The 19,240-nt window shown below is 39.9% G+C and overlaps 1 protein-coding gene across 1 annotated transcript in view; it reads right to left on the bottom strand.

Annotated features, from left to right (window-relative positions):
* LOC126419162 (LIM domain kinase 1) overlaps window positions 1–17,323 on the bottom strand; it is a 173,613-nt gene extending 156,290 nt beyond the window's left edge. Inside the window, exons 1-2 of the mRNA XM_050086287.1 lie at window positions 17,278–17,323; window positions 2,680–2,797 (exon numbers count right to left, since the gene is read on the bottom strand). Coding sequence (XP_049942244.1) covers window positions 2,680–2,797; window positions 17,278–17,299 — 140 coding nt within the window. The 5' untranslated portion in view covers window positions 17,300–17,323. The remainder of the gene's footprint in view (window positions 1–2,679; window positions 2,798–17,277) is intronic.
* Between the last annotated feature and the right edge of the window lie 1,917 nt (window positions 17,324–19,240).

Here is a 19,240-nt window from a genome sequence, read left to right as displayed (position 1 = left end):
CAGCACAGCATGTAGAGCTTTGTTTACATATTTTTCACCACCGAACATCTTGTGTGCGAATAAAGCAATTTCGGGAAATAATCTGTACCTCGAATTTATTGGAAACAACATTTCATCTCCAACTAATGAACAATTCTGAATTTTTTTCAGTTCAAACTACACTCCTGGAAATTGAAATAAGAACACCGTGAATTCATTGTCCCAGGAAGGGGAAACTTTATTGACACATTCCTGGGGTCAGATACATCACATGATCACACTGACAGAACCACAGGCACATAGACACAGGCAACAGAGCATGCACAATGTCGGCACTAGTACAATGTATATCCACCTTTCGCAGCAATGCAGGCTGCTATTCTCCCATGGAGACGATCGTAGAGATGCTGGATGTAGTCCTGTGGAACGGCTTGCCGTGCCATTTCCACCTGGCGCCTCTGTTGGACCAGCGTTCGTGCTGGACGTGCAGACCGCGTGAGACGACGCTTCATCCAGTCCCAAACATGCTCAATGGGGGACAGATCCGGAGATCTTGCTGACCAGGGTAGTTGACTTACACCTTCTAGAGCACGTTGGGTGGCACAGGATACATGCGGACGTGCATTGTCCTGTTGGAACAGCAAGTTCCCTTGCCGGTCTAGGAATGGTAGAACGATGGGTTCGATGACGGTTTGGATGTACCGTGCACTATTCAGTGTCCCCTCGACGATCACCAGTGGTGTACGGCCAGTGTAGGAGATCGCTCCCCACACCATGATGCCGGGTGTTGGCCCTGTGTGCCTCGGTCGTATGCAGTCCTGATTGTGGCGCTCACCTGCACGGCGCCAAACACGCATACGACCATCATTGGCACCAAGGCAGAAGCGACTCTCATCGCTGAAGACGACACGTCTCCATTCGTCCCTCCATTCACGCCTGTCGCGACACCACTGGAGGCGGGCTGCACGATGTTGGGGCGTGAGCGGAAGACGGCCGAACGGTGGGCGGGACCGTAGCCCAGCTTCATGGAGACGGTTGCGAATGGTCCTCGCCGATACCCCAGGAGCAACAGTGTCCCTCATTTGCTGGGAAGTGGCGGTGCGGTCCCCTACGGCACTGCGTAGGATCCTACGGTCTTGGTGTGCATCCGTGCGTCGCTGCGGTCCGGTCCCAGGTCGACGGGCACGTGCACCTTCCGCCGACCACTGGCGACAACATCGATGTACTGTGGAGACCTCACGCCCCACGTGTTGAGCAATTCGGGGGTACGTCCACCCGGCCTCCCGCATGCCCACTATACGCCCTCGCTCAAAGTCCGTCAACTGCACATACGGTTCACGTCCACGCTGTCGCGGCATGCTACCAGTGTTAAAGACTGCGATGGAGCTCCGTATGCCACGGCAAACTGGCTGACACTGACGGCGGCGGTGCACAAATGCTGCGCAGCTAGCGCCATTCGACGGCCAACACTGCGGTTCCTGGTTTGTCCGCTGTGCCGTGCGTGTGATCATTGCTTGTACAGTCCTCTCGCAGTGTCCAGAGCAAGTATGGTGGGTCTGACACACCGGTGTCAATGTGTTCTTTTTTCCATTTCCAGGAGTGTATTTGCTTAGATAGCAGCATCTCGGTGGAGGCCCATTTTTCAAGTTCTTGCTATTCACGTTGTTATTGTGGCCACAAAACTTTTAAACTTTGTCAATCCACAAATCCATATTATACACATCCCACATCATGCTGGCTTCTTTACTATTCACCAGAATTGTGACACACATGCACTTTTACTGGGACGCTAGAGTCATAATTACAACAGTGTTTTGCAGTGTAATGGCATATCATACTGGTTAGCCTATAAACCCGACATCAAGAAGGTTGATGGTTTGGATTTTGTCAACTGCATCGACATTTTTTTATTATATATAATCAAAAGACCAATTATTAGTTTTATTCAATTAATTGGTTTTAATGTAATTTTATATTCCTAATACTTTGTCACACCATTTTCGTCATTGTATTGATTTTTTTATTTGATCTTATTTTTATTCCCATCCCCTCCCTCTCCCATTTAAAGTCTACTTGTGTCGCCTATTATCTGCAACCAAGTGCTAACAAGAGCTGCTCACTGGTTGGTGCCATGGCATTCCATGTAGCCTGTGTGTGGGTAGTTTCAGGTAACCGATGACAGCAAGAAACTATAGTTCCCTTTTACCGCTAAAACTGAAATTTTGCTGCAGAAGATGGCTACGCAAAGAAACATATTATAAAAATTTTCTTTCTTGAGTTTGCTTGTAGAAGTTAGCCTTAAATGCCATGAACAAAGCGATCCTGATTTTACTTCTGCCGCAGATTGTTGATCGCCATTTTCTCAGAGACATTGTGCACATGAGGTTGGGGTTAGGTTAGGATACAAGTTTAAATTCAGGGCTACAAAACCCATCATCTGCCGCAGTTCAGTCATTGCTCGCTTTAAATCAGCCATCGAGAGAACATCTCCCAGTTCTGTCATACCTCATGGCGGCTACTTCCAAGATTGCCCTGCATTACATACTAACAGCATATGTTAAGTGACCCGCCATGTGTCACCTACGACCGAGCACTAGCAAGCAGTGGATGTGGCAACATTGTAGCAGTAAGTGACAGACATCAATTATCAAGTAATTTCAATCAGACTATAGTTAATATATGCGACACATTTTTACATACCGAAAGCATTCAACATGCCACTCTTGGTTTAATGCCTGAATAACTTCATCTTCATCAAGAACATTTAGGCACCCGGCACAAATGGAATTTTCTGTATTTGCTGGGTCACCAGCATCATCTGAAACAAATAAAATTATGATTTATCTCTTCTACTGAAGCAATATGCTTTCATGTCTACTTAAATAAAGAAGTACCTGAAACCTAAACTGTAGAAATACCTGATCCAGTAATGTCAGCAACACATGGAATAGTATTCGGAGGCTCACTCTAAGAAATTATACCACAAAAGGTTTGTCAGTTAGTAATGTCAGTAAGCCCACACAAACTAATTTATTGCTCAGAGTGGAACAACACATCAAATTTCTTCCAAAGGCCCATCTGTGTCAATACATTTTTTCAACAAACTTTCCAAGGATTGCAGGCATCCTGAAGGCCTCGGTTAGAAAATCCTTTAGGGCATACTTGACAGCCACTTTCATTTTGTCTGTGGTCTTGAAACAGTGTCCTTTGAAGGTATCATGCACTGGGGAAAAAAGTCTGCTGGAATGACGTTGGGGTTTTACAAGGGATGGGGACGAGTTACCACATCATTTTGCGCAGATAAATTCTGACTACGAAAGCAGTGTGGCTGGGCACTCTTGATGGAGCTCTCAAGAACAAGCAATGTGTGGTCTGACATACACAGCACTTTCCATCAACCTTTTCAGTACATCCACAAAAAAGGCACCATTGATAGCCTATCTGACAAGTGCAAACTCATATTGGATGATGTCACTACCTTCATAAAGGACTGTGAGGTGTGCTTTCCATTTGGACCTACCCTCATCTGTGCCTTTTTTGGGTGTGGTGTCTATGATGTGGCCACTCTGAGCAATATCTCCATCTCAGGATTGTATATGAAAACCCACAACTTGCTTCCTGCTGTAACACAGTCCAACAAAAGTAGCATCATTTCTACACAATTCTGCAAGTTCTTCACAAATAACCATTCTGTTGGAATTGCATTCATCCATCAAAATTGTTGGGATGTGTTTTGCACAGATTTTCTTCATCTGCCATTGTTCAGTCACAATTTCACTGCCAACTGTTCTAGCTATATCCAGAATAGGGGCTATCAGATAAACACCTGTTCTACAGTCTGCATTCAATAGTTCATGCATACGAGACCCTCTTCACATTTTGTCACTGAGAAGCGTCTAGAGCAAGTTCGTTATCGTCATCCTAGCCTTTCAGAAACGCCTTGTGCCACTGAAACACGTGCCATTTTAACGGAAACGCCTGCTCCATCACTGGAAATATTTTGGCAGCAGATTTCCTGAGTATTCACAGAATTTGAATAGGTACTATTGTTGCTATGAGTGCTGCACTGTGGATGTAACTGTCCCATCACTATGAATAATAGTAGTATCGGAGCAGAACCAGTGACGTTACTTTCTCGACAAATCTCGTAGTTCACTATCTCAACTAATGACATCTCAACTAATGACAATCACATTAAAAATGAGTACAGATACTAATCTGAACTGCTAATGCATAATATAATACTGAGATTGACTTTTGTGATACACAAAATATCTGTGGAAATAACAATATGAAAAGCACAAACTGATTATATAGCATTCCAGCTACAATGACATGCATACTGGAAGATCAACATTGTTAAAATGTTTCACACACTGTTCAGAAATTTCACACAAAATAATTTGTTGCAACAGAAGTACATAGCCCCTCACAACTAGGGCTCCTGGAACGGCATAATAGACAGCACACTAGAACACGAATAATAGAGAATTGTGAATTGTGACACACATGCACTTAACACATGCTCACAGAACATGCCCTAAACAAGAGACACCAAATACGGGTTCTCATTCACATGCTTTGCAATGTAAGAAGGTAACATTGTCGGGACTTTGTATACATTTTATGACCTCAGATCAAATGAAGCTCTATGATGATGTTGTTGTGGTCTTCAGTCCTGAGACCGGTTTGATGCAGCTCTCCATGCTACTCTATCCTGTGCACGCTTCTTCATCTCCCAGTACCTACTGCAACCTACATCCTTCTGAATCTGCTTAGTGTATTCATCTCTTGGTCTCCCCCTATGATTTTTTCCCTCCACGCTGCCCTCCAATACTAAATTGGTGATCCCTTGATGCCTCAGAATATGTCTATGTCTTGGTCAAGTTGTGCCACGAACTCCTCTTCTCCCCAATCCTATTCAGTACCTCCTCATTAGTTATGTGATCTACCCATCTAATCTTCAGCATTCTTCTGTAGCACCACATTTCGAAAGCTTCTATTCCCTTCTTGTCCAAACTATTTATCGTCCATGTTTCACTTCCATACATAGCTACACTCCATACAAATAATTTCAGAAATGACTTCCTGACACTTAAATCTATATTCGATGTTAACAAATTTCTCTTCTTCAGAAACGCTTTCCTTGCCATTGCCAGTCTACATTTTATATCCTCTCTACTTCGACCATCATCAGTTATTTTGCTCCCCAAATAGCAAAACTCCTTTACTAATTTAAGTGTCTCATTTCCTAATCTAATTCCCTCAGCATCACCCGACTTAATTCGACTACATTCCATTATCCTCGTTTTGCTTTTGTTGATGTTCATCTTATATCCTCCCTTCAAGACACCATCCATTCCGTTCAACTGCTCTTCCAAGTCCTTTGCTGTCTCCGACAGAATTACAATGTCATCGGCGAACCTCAAAGTTTTTATTTCTTCGCCATGGATTTTAATACCTACTCCGAATTTATCTTTTGTTTCCTTTACTGCTTGCTCAATATACAGATTGAATAACATCGGGGAGAGGCTACAACCCTGGCTTACTCCCTTCCCAACCACTGCTTCCCTTTCATGTCCCTCGACTCTTATAACTGCCATCTGGTTTCGTACAAATTGTAAATAGCCTTTCGCTCCCTGTATTTTACCCCTGCCACCTTCAGAATTTGAAAGGGAGTATTCCAGTCAACATTTTCAAAAGCTTTCTCTAAGTCTACAAATGCTAGAAACGTAGGTTTGCCTTTCCTTAATCTTTCTTCTAAGATAAGTCGTAAGGTCAGTATTGCCTCACGTGTTCCAGTATTTCTACGGAATCCAAACTGATCTTCCCCGAGGTCGGCTTCTACTAGTTTTTCCATTCGTCTGTAAAGAATTCGTGTTAGTATTTTGAAGCTGTGGCTTATTAAACTGATTGTTCGGTAATTCTCACATCTGTCAACACCTGCTTTCTTTGGGATTGGAATTATTATATTCTTCTTGAAGTCTGAGGGTATTTCGCCTGTTTCATACATCTTGCTCACCAGATGTTAGAGTTTTGTCAGGACTGGGTCTCCCAAGGCCGTCAGTGGTTCCAATGGAATGTTGTCTACTCCGGGGGCCTTGTTTCGACTCAGGTCTTTCAGTGCTCTGTCAAACTCTTCACGCAGTATCGCATCTCCCATTTCATCTTCCTCTACATCCTCTTCCATTTTCCATAATATTGTCCTGAAGTACATCGCCCTTGTATAGACCCTCTATATACTCCTTCCACCTTTCTGCTTTCCCTTCTTTGCTTAGAACTGGGTTTCCATCTGAGCTCTTGATGTTCATGCAAGTGGTTCTCTTTTCTCCAAAGGTGTCTTTAATTTTCCTGTAGGCGGTATCTATCTTACCCCTAGTGAGATAAGCCTCTACATCCTTACATTTGTCCTCTAGCCATCCCTGCTTAGCCATTTTGCACTTCCTGTCGATCTCATTTTTGAGACGTTTGTATTCCTTTTTGCCTGCTTCATTTACTGCATTTTTATATTTTCTCCTTTCATCAATTAAATTCAATATTTCTTCTGTTACCCAAGGATTTCTACTAGCCCTCTTCTTTTTACCTACTTGGTCCTCTGCTGCCTTCACTACTTCATCCCTCAAAGCTACCCATTCTTCTTCTACTGTGTTTCTTTCCCCCATTCCTGTCAATTGTTCCCTGATGCTCTCCCTGAAACTCTGTACAACCTCTGGTTCTTTCAGTTTATCCAGGTCCCATCTCCTTAAATTCCCACCTTTTTGCAGTTTCTTCAGTTTTAATCTACAGGTCATAACCAACAGATTGTGATCAGAGTCCACATCTGCCCCTGGAAATGTCTTACAATTTAAAACCTGGTTCCTAAATCTCTGTCTTACTATTATATAATCTATCTGATACCTTTTAGTATCTCCTGGGTTCTTCCATGTATACAACCTTCTATCATTATTCCTAAACCAAGTGTTAGCTATGATTAAGTTGTGCTCTGTGCAAAACTCTACCAGGCGGCTTCCTCTTTCATTTCTTAGCCCTAATCCATATTCACCTACTACGTTTTCTTCTCTCCCTTTTCCTACACTCGAATTCCAGTCACCCATGACTATTAAATTTTCGTCTCCCTTCACTATCTGAATAATTTCTTTTATTTCATCATACATTTCTTCAATTTCTTCGTCATCTGCAGAGCTAGTTGGTATATAAACTTGTACTACTGTAGTAGGTGTGGGCTTCGTATCTATCTTGGCCACAATAATGCGTTCACTATGCTGTTTGTAGTAGCTTACCCGCGTTCCTATTTTCCTATTCATTATTAAACCTACTCCTGCATTACCCCTATTTGACTGTGTTTATAACCCTGTAGTCACCTGACCAGAAGTCTTGTTCCTCCTGCCACCGAACATCACTAATTCCCACTATATCTTACTTTAACCTATCCATTTCCCTTTTCAAATTTTCTAACCTACCTGCCCGATTAAGGGATCTGACATTCCACGCTCCGATCCGTAGAACGTCAGTTTTCTTTCTCCTGATAACGACATCCTCTTGAGTAGTCCCCGCCCGGAGATCCGAATGGGGGACTATTTTACCTCCGGAATATTTTACCCAAGAGGACGCCATCATCATTTAATCATACAGTAAAGCTGCATGCCCTCGGGAAAAATTACAGCCGTAGTTTCCCCTTGCTTTCAGCCGTTCGCAGTACCAGCACAGCAAGGCCGTTTTGGTTATTGTTACAAGGCCAGATCAGTCAATCATCCAGACTGTTGCCCTTGCAACTACTGAAAAGGCTGCTGCCCCTCTTCAGGAACCACACGTTTGTCTGGCCTCTCAACAGATACCCCTCTGTTGTGGTTGTACCTACAGTACGGCTATCTGTATCGCTGAGGCACGCAAGCCTCCCCACCAACGGCAAGGTCCATGGGGGGGGTCTATGATCTTATCTGTTCTTAATGTTACAAGGATATTACTTGAACAAATAACTGAATTTGGGAACAAACAAAATGAGAAAAGAACCACTTACCGGCAGGCAAAACAGCACAGAGAAGCTGCAAAACTCACAGCTACCTCTCTCTCGAATTTAAGTATACGCTCTCACATAACCACAAAAACCACATACACTTCCCTCCAGTACTAAATTGGTGATCCCTTGATGCCTCAGAATGTGTCCTACCAACTAATTCCTTCTGCAAGTCCAGTTGTGCCACAAATTCCTCTTCTCCCCAATTCTATTCAGTGCCTCCTCATTAGTTATGTGATCTACCCATCTAATTCTTAATATTCTTCTGTAGCATCACATTTCAAAAGCTTCTATTCTCTTCTTGTCTACACAGTTTATCGTCCATGTTTCACTTCCATACATGGCTACAATCCATACAAATACTTTCAGAAAAAAATTTACACTTAAATCTATACTAGATGTTAACAAATTTCTCTTCTTCAGAAATACTTTCCTTCCCATAGCCAGTCTACATTTTATATACCCTCTCTAATTCAACCATAATCAGTAATTTTTCTTCCCAAATAACAAAACTCATCTACTACCTTACTTGTCTCATTTCCTAATCTAATTCCCTCAGCACCACATGATTTAATTGGACTACATTCCATTATCTTCACTTTGCTTTTGTTGATGTTCATCTTCTATCCTCCTTTCAAGACATTGTCCATTCTGTTCAGCTGCTCTTCCAGGTGATTTGCTGTCTGACAGCATTACAATGTCATCGGCAAACCTCAAAGTTTTTATATCTTCTCCATGGATTTTAATCACACTCCAAATTTTTCTTTTATTTCCTTTACTACTTGCTCAGTACATAGATTGAATAACATCGGGGATAGGCTACAACCTTGTCTCACTCCCTTCCCCACTATTACTTCCCTTTTGTGCCCCTTCACTCTTTTCAACTGCCATATTGTTTCTGTACAAATTGTAAACAGCCTTTTGCTCTATGTATTTTACACCTGCCACCTTCAGAATTTGAAAGAGTATTCCAGTCAACAGTGTCAAATACTTTTTCTAAGCCTACAAATGCTAGAAACGTAGGTTTGCCTTTCCTTAAACTATCATCTAAGGTAAGTCGTAGGGTCAGTATGGCCTTGTGTGTTCCAACATTTTTACGGTATCCAAACTGATCCTCCCAGAGGTCAGCTTCTATCTGTCTTTCCACTCGTTTGTAAAGAATTTGTGTTACTATTTTTGCCATCATGACTTATTAAAATGATAGTTTGGTAATTTTCACACCTATCAACACCTGTTGTCTTTGGGATTGGAATTATTACAATCTTCTTGAAGTGCAAAGGTATTTTTCCTGTCTCAACATCTTGCTCACCAGAGGGAAGAGTTTTGTCATCGCTGGCTCTCCTAAGACTACCAATAGTTCTAATGGAATGTTGTCCACACCCGGGGCCTTGTACCGACTTACGTCTTTCAGTGCTCTGTCAAATTCTTCATGCACTATCACATCTCCCATTTCGTCTTCCGTTTCCATAATATTGCCCTCAAATAAATGAAACTAGTATAGATCCTCTATATACTCCTCCTGCCTTTCTCCTTTCCCTTCTTTGTTTAGGACTGGTTTTCCATCTGAGATCGATATTCATACAGGTGGCTCTCTTTTCTCCAAAGGTCTCTCTAATTTTCCTGTAGGCAGTAACTATCTTACCCCAACTGATACATGCCTCCACATCCTTACATTTGTCCTCTAGCCATCCCTGCTTAGCCATATTGCACTTCCCATCAATCTCATTTTTTAGTCGTTTGTCTTCCTTTTCGCCTGCTTTATTTACTGCATTTTTTATATTTTCTTCTTTCATCAATTAAATTCAATAGCTCTTCTGTTACCCAAGAATTCCTATTAGCCTTCATCTTTTTACCTTATTGATCCTCTGCTGCCTTTGCTATTCCATCTCTCAAAGCTACCCGTTCCCCTTCTACTGTAATTCTTTCCTCTGTTCTTTTTAACGATTCCCTAATGCTCTCTCTGACACTCTCTACAACCTCTGGTTCTTTCAGTTTACCCAGGCCCATCTCCTTAAATTCCTACCTTATTGAAGTTTCAGTTCATAACCAATAAATTGTGGTCAGAGTCCACATCTGCCCCTGGATATGTCTTACAATTTAAAACCTGGTTCCTAAGTCTCTGTCTTACCATTATATAAATCAGTCTTAAGCCTTCCAGTTTCTCCAGGCCTCTTCCACATATACAACCTTCTTTCACAATTCTTAAACCAAGTGTTAGCTATGATTAAGTTACACTCTGTGCAAAATTCTACCAGGAGGCTTCCTCTTTCATTTTTAACCCCTAGTCCATATTCAACTACTACTTTTCCTACTCTTCCTTTTCCTACAATCAAATTCCAGTCCCTCATGACTATTAAATTTTCGTCTCCCTTAACTATCTGAATAACTTCTTTGATCGCATCATACATTTCTTCAATCTCTTCATGTGCGAAGCTAGTTGGCATACAAACTTGTATGACTGTGATGGGTGCGGGCTTCGTGTCTACCTTGGCTAGGCTACAATAATGTGTTCACCATGCTGTTCGTAGTAGCTTATCAGCATTCCTATTTTTTTATTCATTATTAAAACTACTCCTGCATTACCATTATTTGATTTTGTATTTATAGCCCTTATTCACCTAGGCAGAAGCACTACTGCCAACAAATTTCATTAATTCCCACTATAACTTTGATCTATCCCTTTCACATTTTAAATTTTCTAACCTACCTGCCCGATTAAGGGATCTGACATTCCATGCTCCGATCTGCAGAATGTCAGTTTTGTTTCTCCTGATAACAACGTCCTCCCGAGTAGTCCCCACCAGGAGATCCAAATAGGGGACTATTTTACCAATAGAATATTTTACCTAAGATGACGCCATCATCATTTAACCATACAGTAAAGCTGCATGCCCTCTGGAAAAATTACAGCTTTAGTTTCCCTTGCTTTCAGCCGTTCACAATACCAGCACAGCAAGGCCGTTTTGGTTTAAGTTACAAGGCCAGATCAGTCGATCATCCAGACTGTTGCCCCTGCAACTACTGAAAATGCTGCTGCCCCTCTTCAGGAACCACATGTTTGTCTGGCCTCTCAACAGATACCCCTCCGTTGTAGTTGCACCTATGGTACGGCTAATTGTATCGCTGAGGCATGCAAGCCTCGCCACCAACAGCAAGGTCCATGGTTCTATTCTACATGACACTATTGCAAAGTTTGAAAGCAGATATTTATCACAAATGTGTAGTATGCCCAATCTCTCTATTGTCACAAACAGGCTTATAAATAACAGCAGTCAGTCCTTTGAGCCCAAAGCTAGGAATCTGTCACCATGGCCTCAACTAGGAACCAACTGAAAGCACTAAGTTACAAACAGCACCACCAACTATAGTGATTACATAAACATTACTTATACGCGTTTTAATGGACTTTAAGTATCCATCCTACTGGCTACCGTGACCTGCAAATAAAAAAACTTTAGTAGCACCACAGGAATGTGCCAATTGCAGAGGAAATTATATATATGAATTAAGTATGGAGTACCACACTGTAATTGGGAACATAATTGGTCTGAAGGCATCTGTTCTCTATCTTTGCACACATACGACGTGCCATGCTACATCCTCACTATGCTATGAGACAATAGCTTCAGGTGCCACAATGCTTTGCTTGCTTGCATGCATTGTCTTTTGGGAGGGACATGGGTAAATATATTTCTTCTTCTAATTTTAACATAGAAACTTCTGCTTTGGCTAGGGACAGCAGCCGACACAGTAATGTCTCTATTGCTCATGTTAGTTTCACGCAATCAATCGGATGATACTTTCAAGTAACCAGTGAGAGGTAAGAAAATTATTTTCTAGTGCCAAAATAGAAACCAGTCTTCTTCATTCTTGGCATAAATATTTTTTTCCCTCCGAATATGTCACAAATTATGAGGTTGTGATAGGTTGGAACCCAATAACACACATTAAATTGCTGCTGATTTCACTTGCAGCAATGAAATTTGTAATCTTTGACAGCATAAGTATTTGACCTTTTTCGAATATGTCATGAATTATAAGGCTGCTATGCGATAGTTTGGTTGTGAGTTAGCACAGCCAATAAATGTTAAAGTTAAAAAACCTGGCTTTGGTGACAGACTGATCTGTAACTTAGCATGAGGCCTAGGTTAACTAAAGCAGTTTGACTTTCAAAATTTACATTAATAATCTGTGTTATCAAAAATTTATTTATTTTGAATATTTCATGAATTACAAAATTATGGTTAGTTTGGGACCCCATAGCACAGCTTAAATTAAATTAATAAACTTTGTCAAAACAATTTCCCATTTCTTCTGAATGTGTTACAAATTCAGAGGTAGTGATATACTGACATGATAATGCGACAATATTCCTTCAGGAAACACTGTCTGTCCACAGCTCTCTCATGAGCAGTGTAGCCATTGCAGCTGACCTCTCTCCTTCCCATCATACCTAACAGCTAGTGCTGACAACTTTGTTGCACAAAACACGTATACCAATGACGTATGCGGTGATTTAGACTTTCACCGACAATTTTCTCGTAGTTCTATTCTGAGAAGCCACCGACCAGTCTGTAATGACAAGCTCTTACATTTTTAAAGTTGGTTTCTTTTAGATGGAATTATATTTTTGAGCACACAGTTTACCTTGTCTCTCAATATTTTCCATATCATTAGAATTGGCTTGTCACATATTTACAGACTAAAAAAAATGAAAAACAGTTTGTTGATGATCAGATCAAAGTCAAAATTCACAAATTAATGATTTTAAGATGACAGTCTGAGAAAGAAACAAGGCTTCACACTGAAATGTTAAATTTCATCAATGCCCGAAACAAACAGGGCAGCTAGCCAGGAACAGCTAAGAAGCAGAAAAACATCCCAAAACATCAAAATCAATCATAACAAACATTTTAAATCAAAATTACATAAAGAAAACAAATTTGCAGACAGTAAGTCACAACTGTAAAAGTCTAAAAATAATGTTTTGTGTTTACAGGGAGTCTCACAAATAAGTAGCGTACTTGATGATTGTGCAGCATAACTTACAAATGTGTTAAAATTGTGTATCTACTAAAAAGTGCTCATAGAAGTATAACTTCAACTGATGAGGGTCAACTGGAGCATCTGATTCCATCCCTCTGCTTTGACCCGTGACATAACAGTGTTGTGGTTTGTGACATCACTAGGGAGTGAAGTTTTTGAGTTGGTTGTGTCTATAGATGCCTTCTTGTATTTGGTGGTGCCCTTGCGCAGTGGCTGTGCTGAGATTAACATGTAGTGTTGGGTTCATTTGAGTATTGGTTGCCATCATGCTAACATAGTTTTGAATTGAGGTAGTTGCTGTGGTAACGAAGGCTGTGGAAGTGTTTTAAGTGAGTTACTATGGTTTTTCTTGTTTTGTTTGTGTGTTCGTGGTTTTTGTTAGGTCTGTTTAGCTTGGTGTTTGTTGTGCGGAAAGAAGCCTAATTGCTTTTATAGCTTTTTTGTTAGGTATGGAGACGACAGTGAAGTGCAGGAGTGGGTGTTTCAGTAGTTCAGGTGAGGGGTGGGGGGAGGGGGGGCAGCGATCGACCTAGGTGGTGCTGCCAGAGGCTTCTGTTGGTAAGTAATTTTTGTTTTTGTTTTATTCTATAGTGACTGATTTTTTTGTCTGTTTTATATTTATGGTGTGTCAGCTGTGTTTTAGTTCATGTAGTGAATGTGGAGTATTTGTGTTTATGAGCTGTTGGGGTTTTGGTTCCACTTTTCAGAGTTGTGGGTGTTGGTTTCAACAGTTTCAGTTGAGCTACACAGGTCAAGGGAAATGACCAATTCCTGTGGTTTTGTTGGTCTAACGGAATGTTGTAATTTAAATTTTTTTAAATATTATTTGATTTAGGATGGTGCAGTGTTTTCTTAGTGTTGCATATTCAGCTTGTCCTCGCCCTGAACTGCCAATTTTCTGTGGTTGTTCCATTAGTTTCATTTCATTTTTGGAGTGAAACATTTCTGTTTGCGTTTGCTGATAGGTGTACTTAGTAATGTCATTGTCTCCACACTGTACATGCTAGTAGTAGACATTTCTGCCATACTGATGACGTCATGGGTCAAAGCAGACGGGTGAATCTGAAATTTCTGTAATGCCAATTAGTCAGTGTCACAAAATGACCTTTTACATTTAACAGAAAGGATAACAACAATGCACAGTGAGTCATGATTCTGTATGAGGAAGTGGAAAAGAAAGGTACCCCAAAATCCTGCCCAACTATCTCAGAATGCTATAATGTTGTCAATTTTGTTCTTATATATGGCATTCAACTTTTATTTTTACTACACCCATAAAACTGGATTCCTTGGACCATTAAACAACTGGACACTTTGATCACCTCAACTAACCATTACACGTATCTTATTGTTACTCCTTACTTACAGATAAATCTGAAATTGTTAAGCTGGTCTATATTGCACAATTCTCTTGCAGTAAACATTCAGAATTAGTACTAGTCCTCCAATTTTCATTCTAATGTGCAACGTTCCACAGATTCTAAACTACATTTCTCACTCACCTAGGTTTTATGGCGATGCTATGATTCCATTGGCTATATATTTCATATCCCATCCCCTCCACGTGTCTCCCCAAAAATTACCAAACACGACTAGGGTGTATCAGTAATAAAACACCACATTTGCATTCAGGACAGGTCACACGTGTTAATGGCCACACAATAATCAACTTCAAGATGAAAATGTTCTTACACACTAGATGTACTGTTCATTCCAAAAGATCCAAAGAGAGGAGATCACACAGGATGGAGAACATGTTGGAAAACAATACCTACACAAAACATAAATATGCTAATGCGTCTTCCACAGATCACAATTGAAATGGTCCTCATGGACACGAATAGCTGAGTCAAAAAATCTTAAACACACTTTCATTTACAATGGAGTAGCAAACTTGCAACTCATCATGTATATGTCCCATTACATTCTGGTGCATAAAATAATTCTTTGGCTGTCAAAACACGCACCATCAAATAGAAACATTTTACAACACTCATTTTCAATGATTGCATTATTGTACTGAATTTGTACGAAAGTCAGATTCTATGTAATAGGCCTACCCACAGCATCCGATATTAACATATGCACATCTACGACTTCCAGTAACACATTTATCAATGGAGCAGGAATTTACCACCAATAGGTCCTTTAGGCTCCTCTTAAATTTAACTTTATCAGTAGTTTAACTCTTTATGGCTGCTGGCAAGTTACGGAAACAAGTGTTCCTGCATAATGGACACCTTTCTGAACCAATGTTTACTGACTTTAAATCTATGAAGATTATTCTTGTTTCTAGTGTTGATTCTGTGAACTGAACTGTTGGTTTTAAAAAGATTTTCATGACACATTCCATTACGGAATAATTATACTGGAAAGCAATAGTATCACTGGTTCCCTAAATAGGCCTCTGCAGAATGTTCAAGTCTTACAACATAAGGTACCCCAAAGAAATACATAATCCCACATGACATTGTGGAATAAAAGCAAGCACTGTATGCTTTTTTTTTTTTATTATTATTTATATACCACCTATGTCCCATAACATACACAATGTAACAAGATTTTTTTAGGAACTTCAGTACATCTTTGGTATTCTCTTCTGGGTGAATATACTATCAGGCTGTCATCCCAAGATTTTAACATTTTCAACTTCTTCTATCTGCTTATCAATAGGGCATATATTGGCAGGAAACCTCTTAAAATTTCTAAACTTCTTCATAGTGTGTGTTAAAAAAGGTCAGTGACAAAGAACTGGCAATACACCACTTATTAACGTCCACAAAAATTCCACTAACTGATCTTCATTTGGTATTTATTGCAACGTTTGTGTTCTTTGCAAACAAAACAAACTTGGCATCTGATAATGTTAAAGTTTAGATATAATTGTTATGCACAAGAAAAAGTACAGGCCCTCAGATGCAACACCACATCTCGTTAGCCCAGCTGGATGATGCCCGATGGCTTAACACACCTCTTCCCTATTGACACCTGTCATTTCCCGTAAGAAATATATGATCTGAATGGTTTTACAGCATTTACTGTCACAATATACTATTTTAATTTGCTCTAAATGATACAGTGTTGTGATTTATGCATTCAAATGCCTGTGACATAACAGAAAATACGTCAGTAGCCAGTAATTTGATGAACTACGTATATTCTCACTGTATTTGAAGATAGCCTTTTCAACATGCGAACCCTTTAGAAATCTGAACTGTAGCTCTGGCACTTTATTTGCAGTCGGATGATTACAAAGACAATTGTGTAGTTAGTTTTTCTAAAATTTTTGAGACTGCTGACAAAAATGAAACTTGACGGTATTTCTTTTTCTCTTTTCATAAACAATGGCTTAATTCAACTATTCGGGAAATTTTCACAGATAAACGACTGGCTACACATATGTTACTAAACACAAAACACACACTTTGATTTACTAGTCGAAATTTTGTCATAATCACCGATATTTTTAGACTTTAAAGGTTTTATGGTGGGCATTATTCCTATATTACTAAGTCTCTTTACAGGTCATCACATGTAATGTGTCAGATACATTCAGACTGAAAAGTATGCAATACACGCCCTGATCTCTGTCTAGGCCTACTATTTTGTATTCACTATCTCCTAGAATACAATTTCTCACGTAACTAAATCAAAATTTAACTATTCAAACATCTTATACGCATGTGATATACGATTTCAGTCCTGGAATACATAGGCTTGAAACTCAAAATGCAGCTAAACAAGTCTGTGTTTTGTTACACAACACGTAACAACAAATCCGACTGTGCCAATACACCCATATCTGCTGACTATCTCAATGTTTACTTAAAACACAATGTGACCAAAATTTCTTTCAATTAAAAGTGTGAAAGCAACATACACTAAACAATTCTAACAAACGCAGTTACGATTTGTCAACACAGATGACAGGGGCAACAACTGAGGGGCCTTGAATTTGGTATGGAACTACCACAACTTCTACTTGGCTTAATCATTAATCCGCATCGTGCAGAGATAAATCAATTTGTTATTTAGCTGAAGCTGTTAACTGTTTTCTGAGTAATATGGCATCCTAAGCACTGACGCCCACTCGTGAATACGCAAACAGCCATTATTTCCATAGCGAAAGAAATTAAATGTGGAAACTAAAATTAATTAGGTTTCGCTCGTACATTTTCACTAACTAGTCAACATATTAAGAATGTTAACAAAAGCATTTGGTCTGTTTGCGTACGAACCATTATTTGCACCGTCCTCCATTCTCCTCCATACTCAGAAAACAACCATACTGCTCAGTTTGACCACATTTGACAGGCGTGCCACCTGTTCCATTGTAGATACATTATCGCTGATAAATGTCAAAATGGTTCATTTGCGCAATTTGTTACATGCAGTGGGTGAAATAGTGCGGTCAGAGAGGACAAAGTTTTCAGGTGCCTACTTGTGCAACAGAACAAAATAGATTGGTCATCTGACAATTTCAATTTTTCGCATACACTGAAAGCCGCTTTGTGTACACATTTAACCTCATTTAACCCATGTGATAAGCATGTATTTTGTTTTTTAACAAACTACATCAAAGTTCATATCTGAACTGTGTTGTGGACTGTCGTAGTGAACTGAAATGCAAACAGATACTATTTTATAACTTTTCTTTTATTATTATTGCATCAACCGGTTTCGGTCACTGTCCCTTGTCCCAGTAGACCACTAGTTCGCTAGAGTGAAGAGACCTATTCTTACCTCCATGGAAGAGAACCTAGCTATATGGAAATTAGGACAGGTGGTCGACATGGGTCATGATGTACTTAGTTAGAACTAGTGTATTCACTCGACAGATCATTTTACAAGCTTGTTCAACAGTTAGTAGGTTCTTAACTAAAGAGTAGCATATCCATTAGAAACATCTCGTTAGCTACTCTTACTACTAATTATGGTACCTCAGCAACTAGATTCAGCAGTTAAAACGTTATGTTAGCTATGTTGCAGGTACTAGCTTTTTATTAAGCTGTATGACAAGTAATAATGGACAATAATAACTGATAATAATAGGACTCAGTATTTACAGATCAAAATGTTTTTTTTTATAAAATATCGTTCTAATCAAAATATTTTGCCCCTAAAAGCAAACAAACAACAGCTATATAATAAAAATGGAGAGGCAGCAACTTTTCTCAAAATAGCAGCTGTCTTGCTAATTCATTTTCAGCTATGTAATAAAACAGAGGAGGCAGCAGCTTTTTTCAAAATAGCTGCTTTCTTACTAATTGCTTTTATTAATCTTCCATCGTCGCGGCATTCAAACTGATACACGTAAAGAGTTGCTGTAAATTATTTATGAACAATTGGCAACCTTGGCACCACTCGCTAATAGCTTCCTTTCTCCTGCGTCTTTTGATTGTTGTGTACTTCAGTATTCGTTGTTGAGATGTGTTAAGTCGCTGACTTTTATATATTGCACCTGTTCGCGTTTCGTTTCAACATTTCATTTCTATGGTTGTCAACTTAACTTAGTTAGTAGTACAAAGTTAATTTAAAAAGGAAACTGCACTTATTTTCTTTTTGGACCGTTTAATCGTCTGTTAGGGCTGCTTGACTATCGAGTATCAAACTAGTACACTGCGCCTGAATCCGTTATTTTACAGGAATTTGGTGATTTAATATAGGACTTACCTGATCATGGCAAGCTAAGTAAGCTGTAGAACCTCCTCCACTCAAATCATGTTGAAGGAATCCAAAAGATGTTGTTCGAAGAGGATAACAATGAAATTCAGGAAGATTTTGAAAATGAAGGGAATACAGATTGTAATGACGTACCGTAGTCGAAGTTCAGCTAGAATATTCAGAAACAGAGGAAGATGACGACGGAGAAAAACGACCATTACTGTATTGGAAGGAACAAAGAGACAAAGTGGAATTAGGTTCCACTAACACAGAGAGTACATTTCAGGCCCCACAATATTATTTGAAAATTGCCTGGGCCTGTAGGTGCAGCGAAAGCAGCAAGAGTGCATTTGGAATGCTGCAACTACTTTACAGATGACGACATTTTGTCTGTTATGGTTTTGTATACAAATCAGCATATTGAGAGTGTGATGGATAGAAGTGACACTCCAATGCAGTGCAAGATGTGTGGTTTCCGCGCATAATTTTGTAACACTGTCAAAGTGCTTCGACCTAAGCCGCCAGAGGCGCTGTATT

This window comes from Schistocerca serialis, chromosome 9, assembly GCF_023864345.2.
Source record: "Schistocerca serialis cubense isolate TAMUIC-IGC-003099 chromosome 9, iqSchSeri2.2, whole genome shotgun sequence".
Taxonomy (NCBI): domain Eukaryota; kingdom Metazoa; phylum Arthropoda; class Insecta; order Orthoptera; family Acrididae; genus Schistocerca; species Schistocerca serialis.
This window is presented reverse-complemented; position numbering and strand designations above follow the sequence as displayed.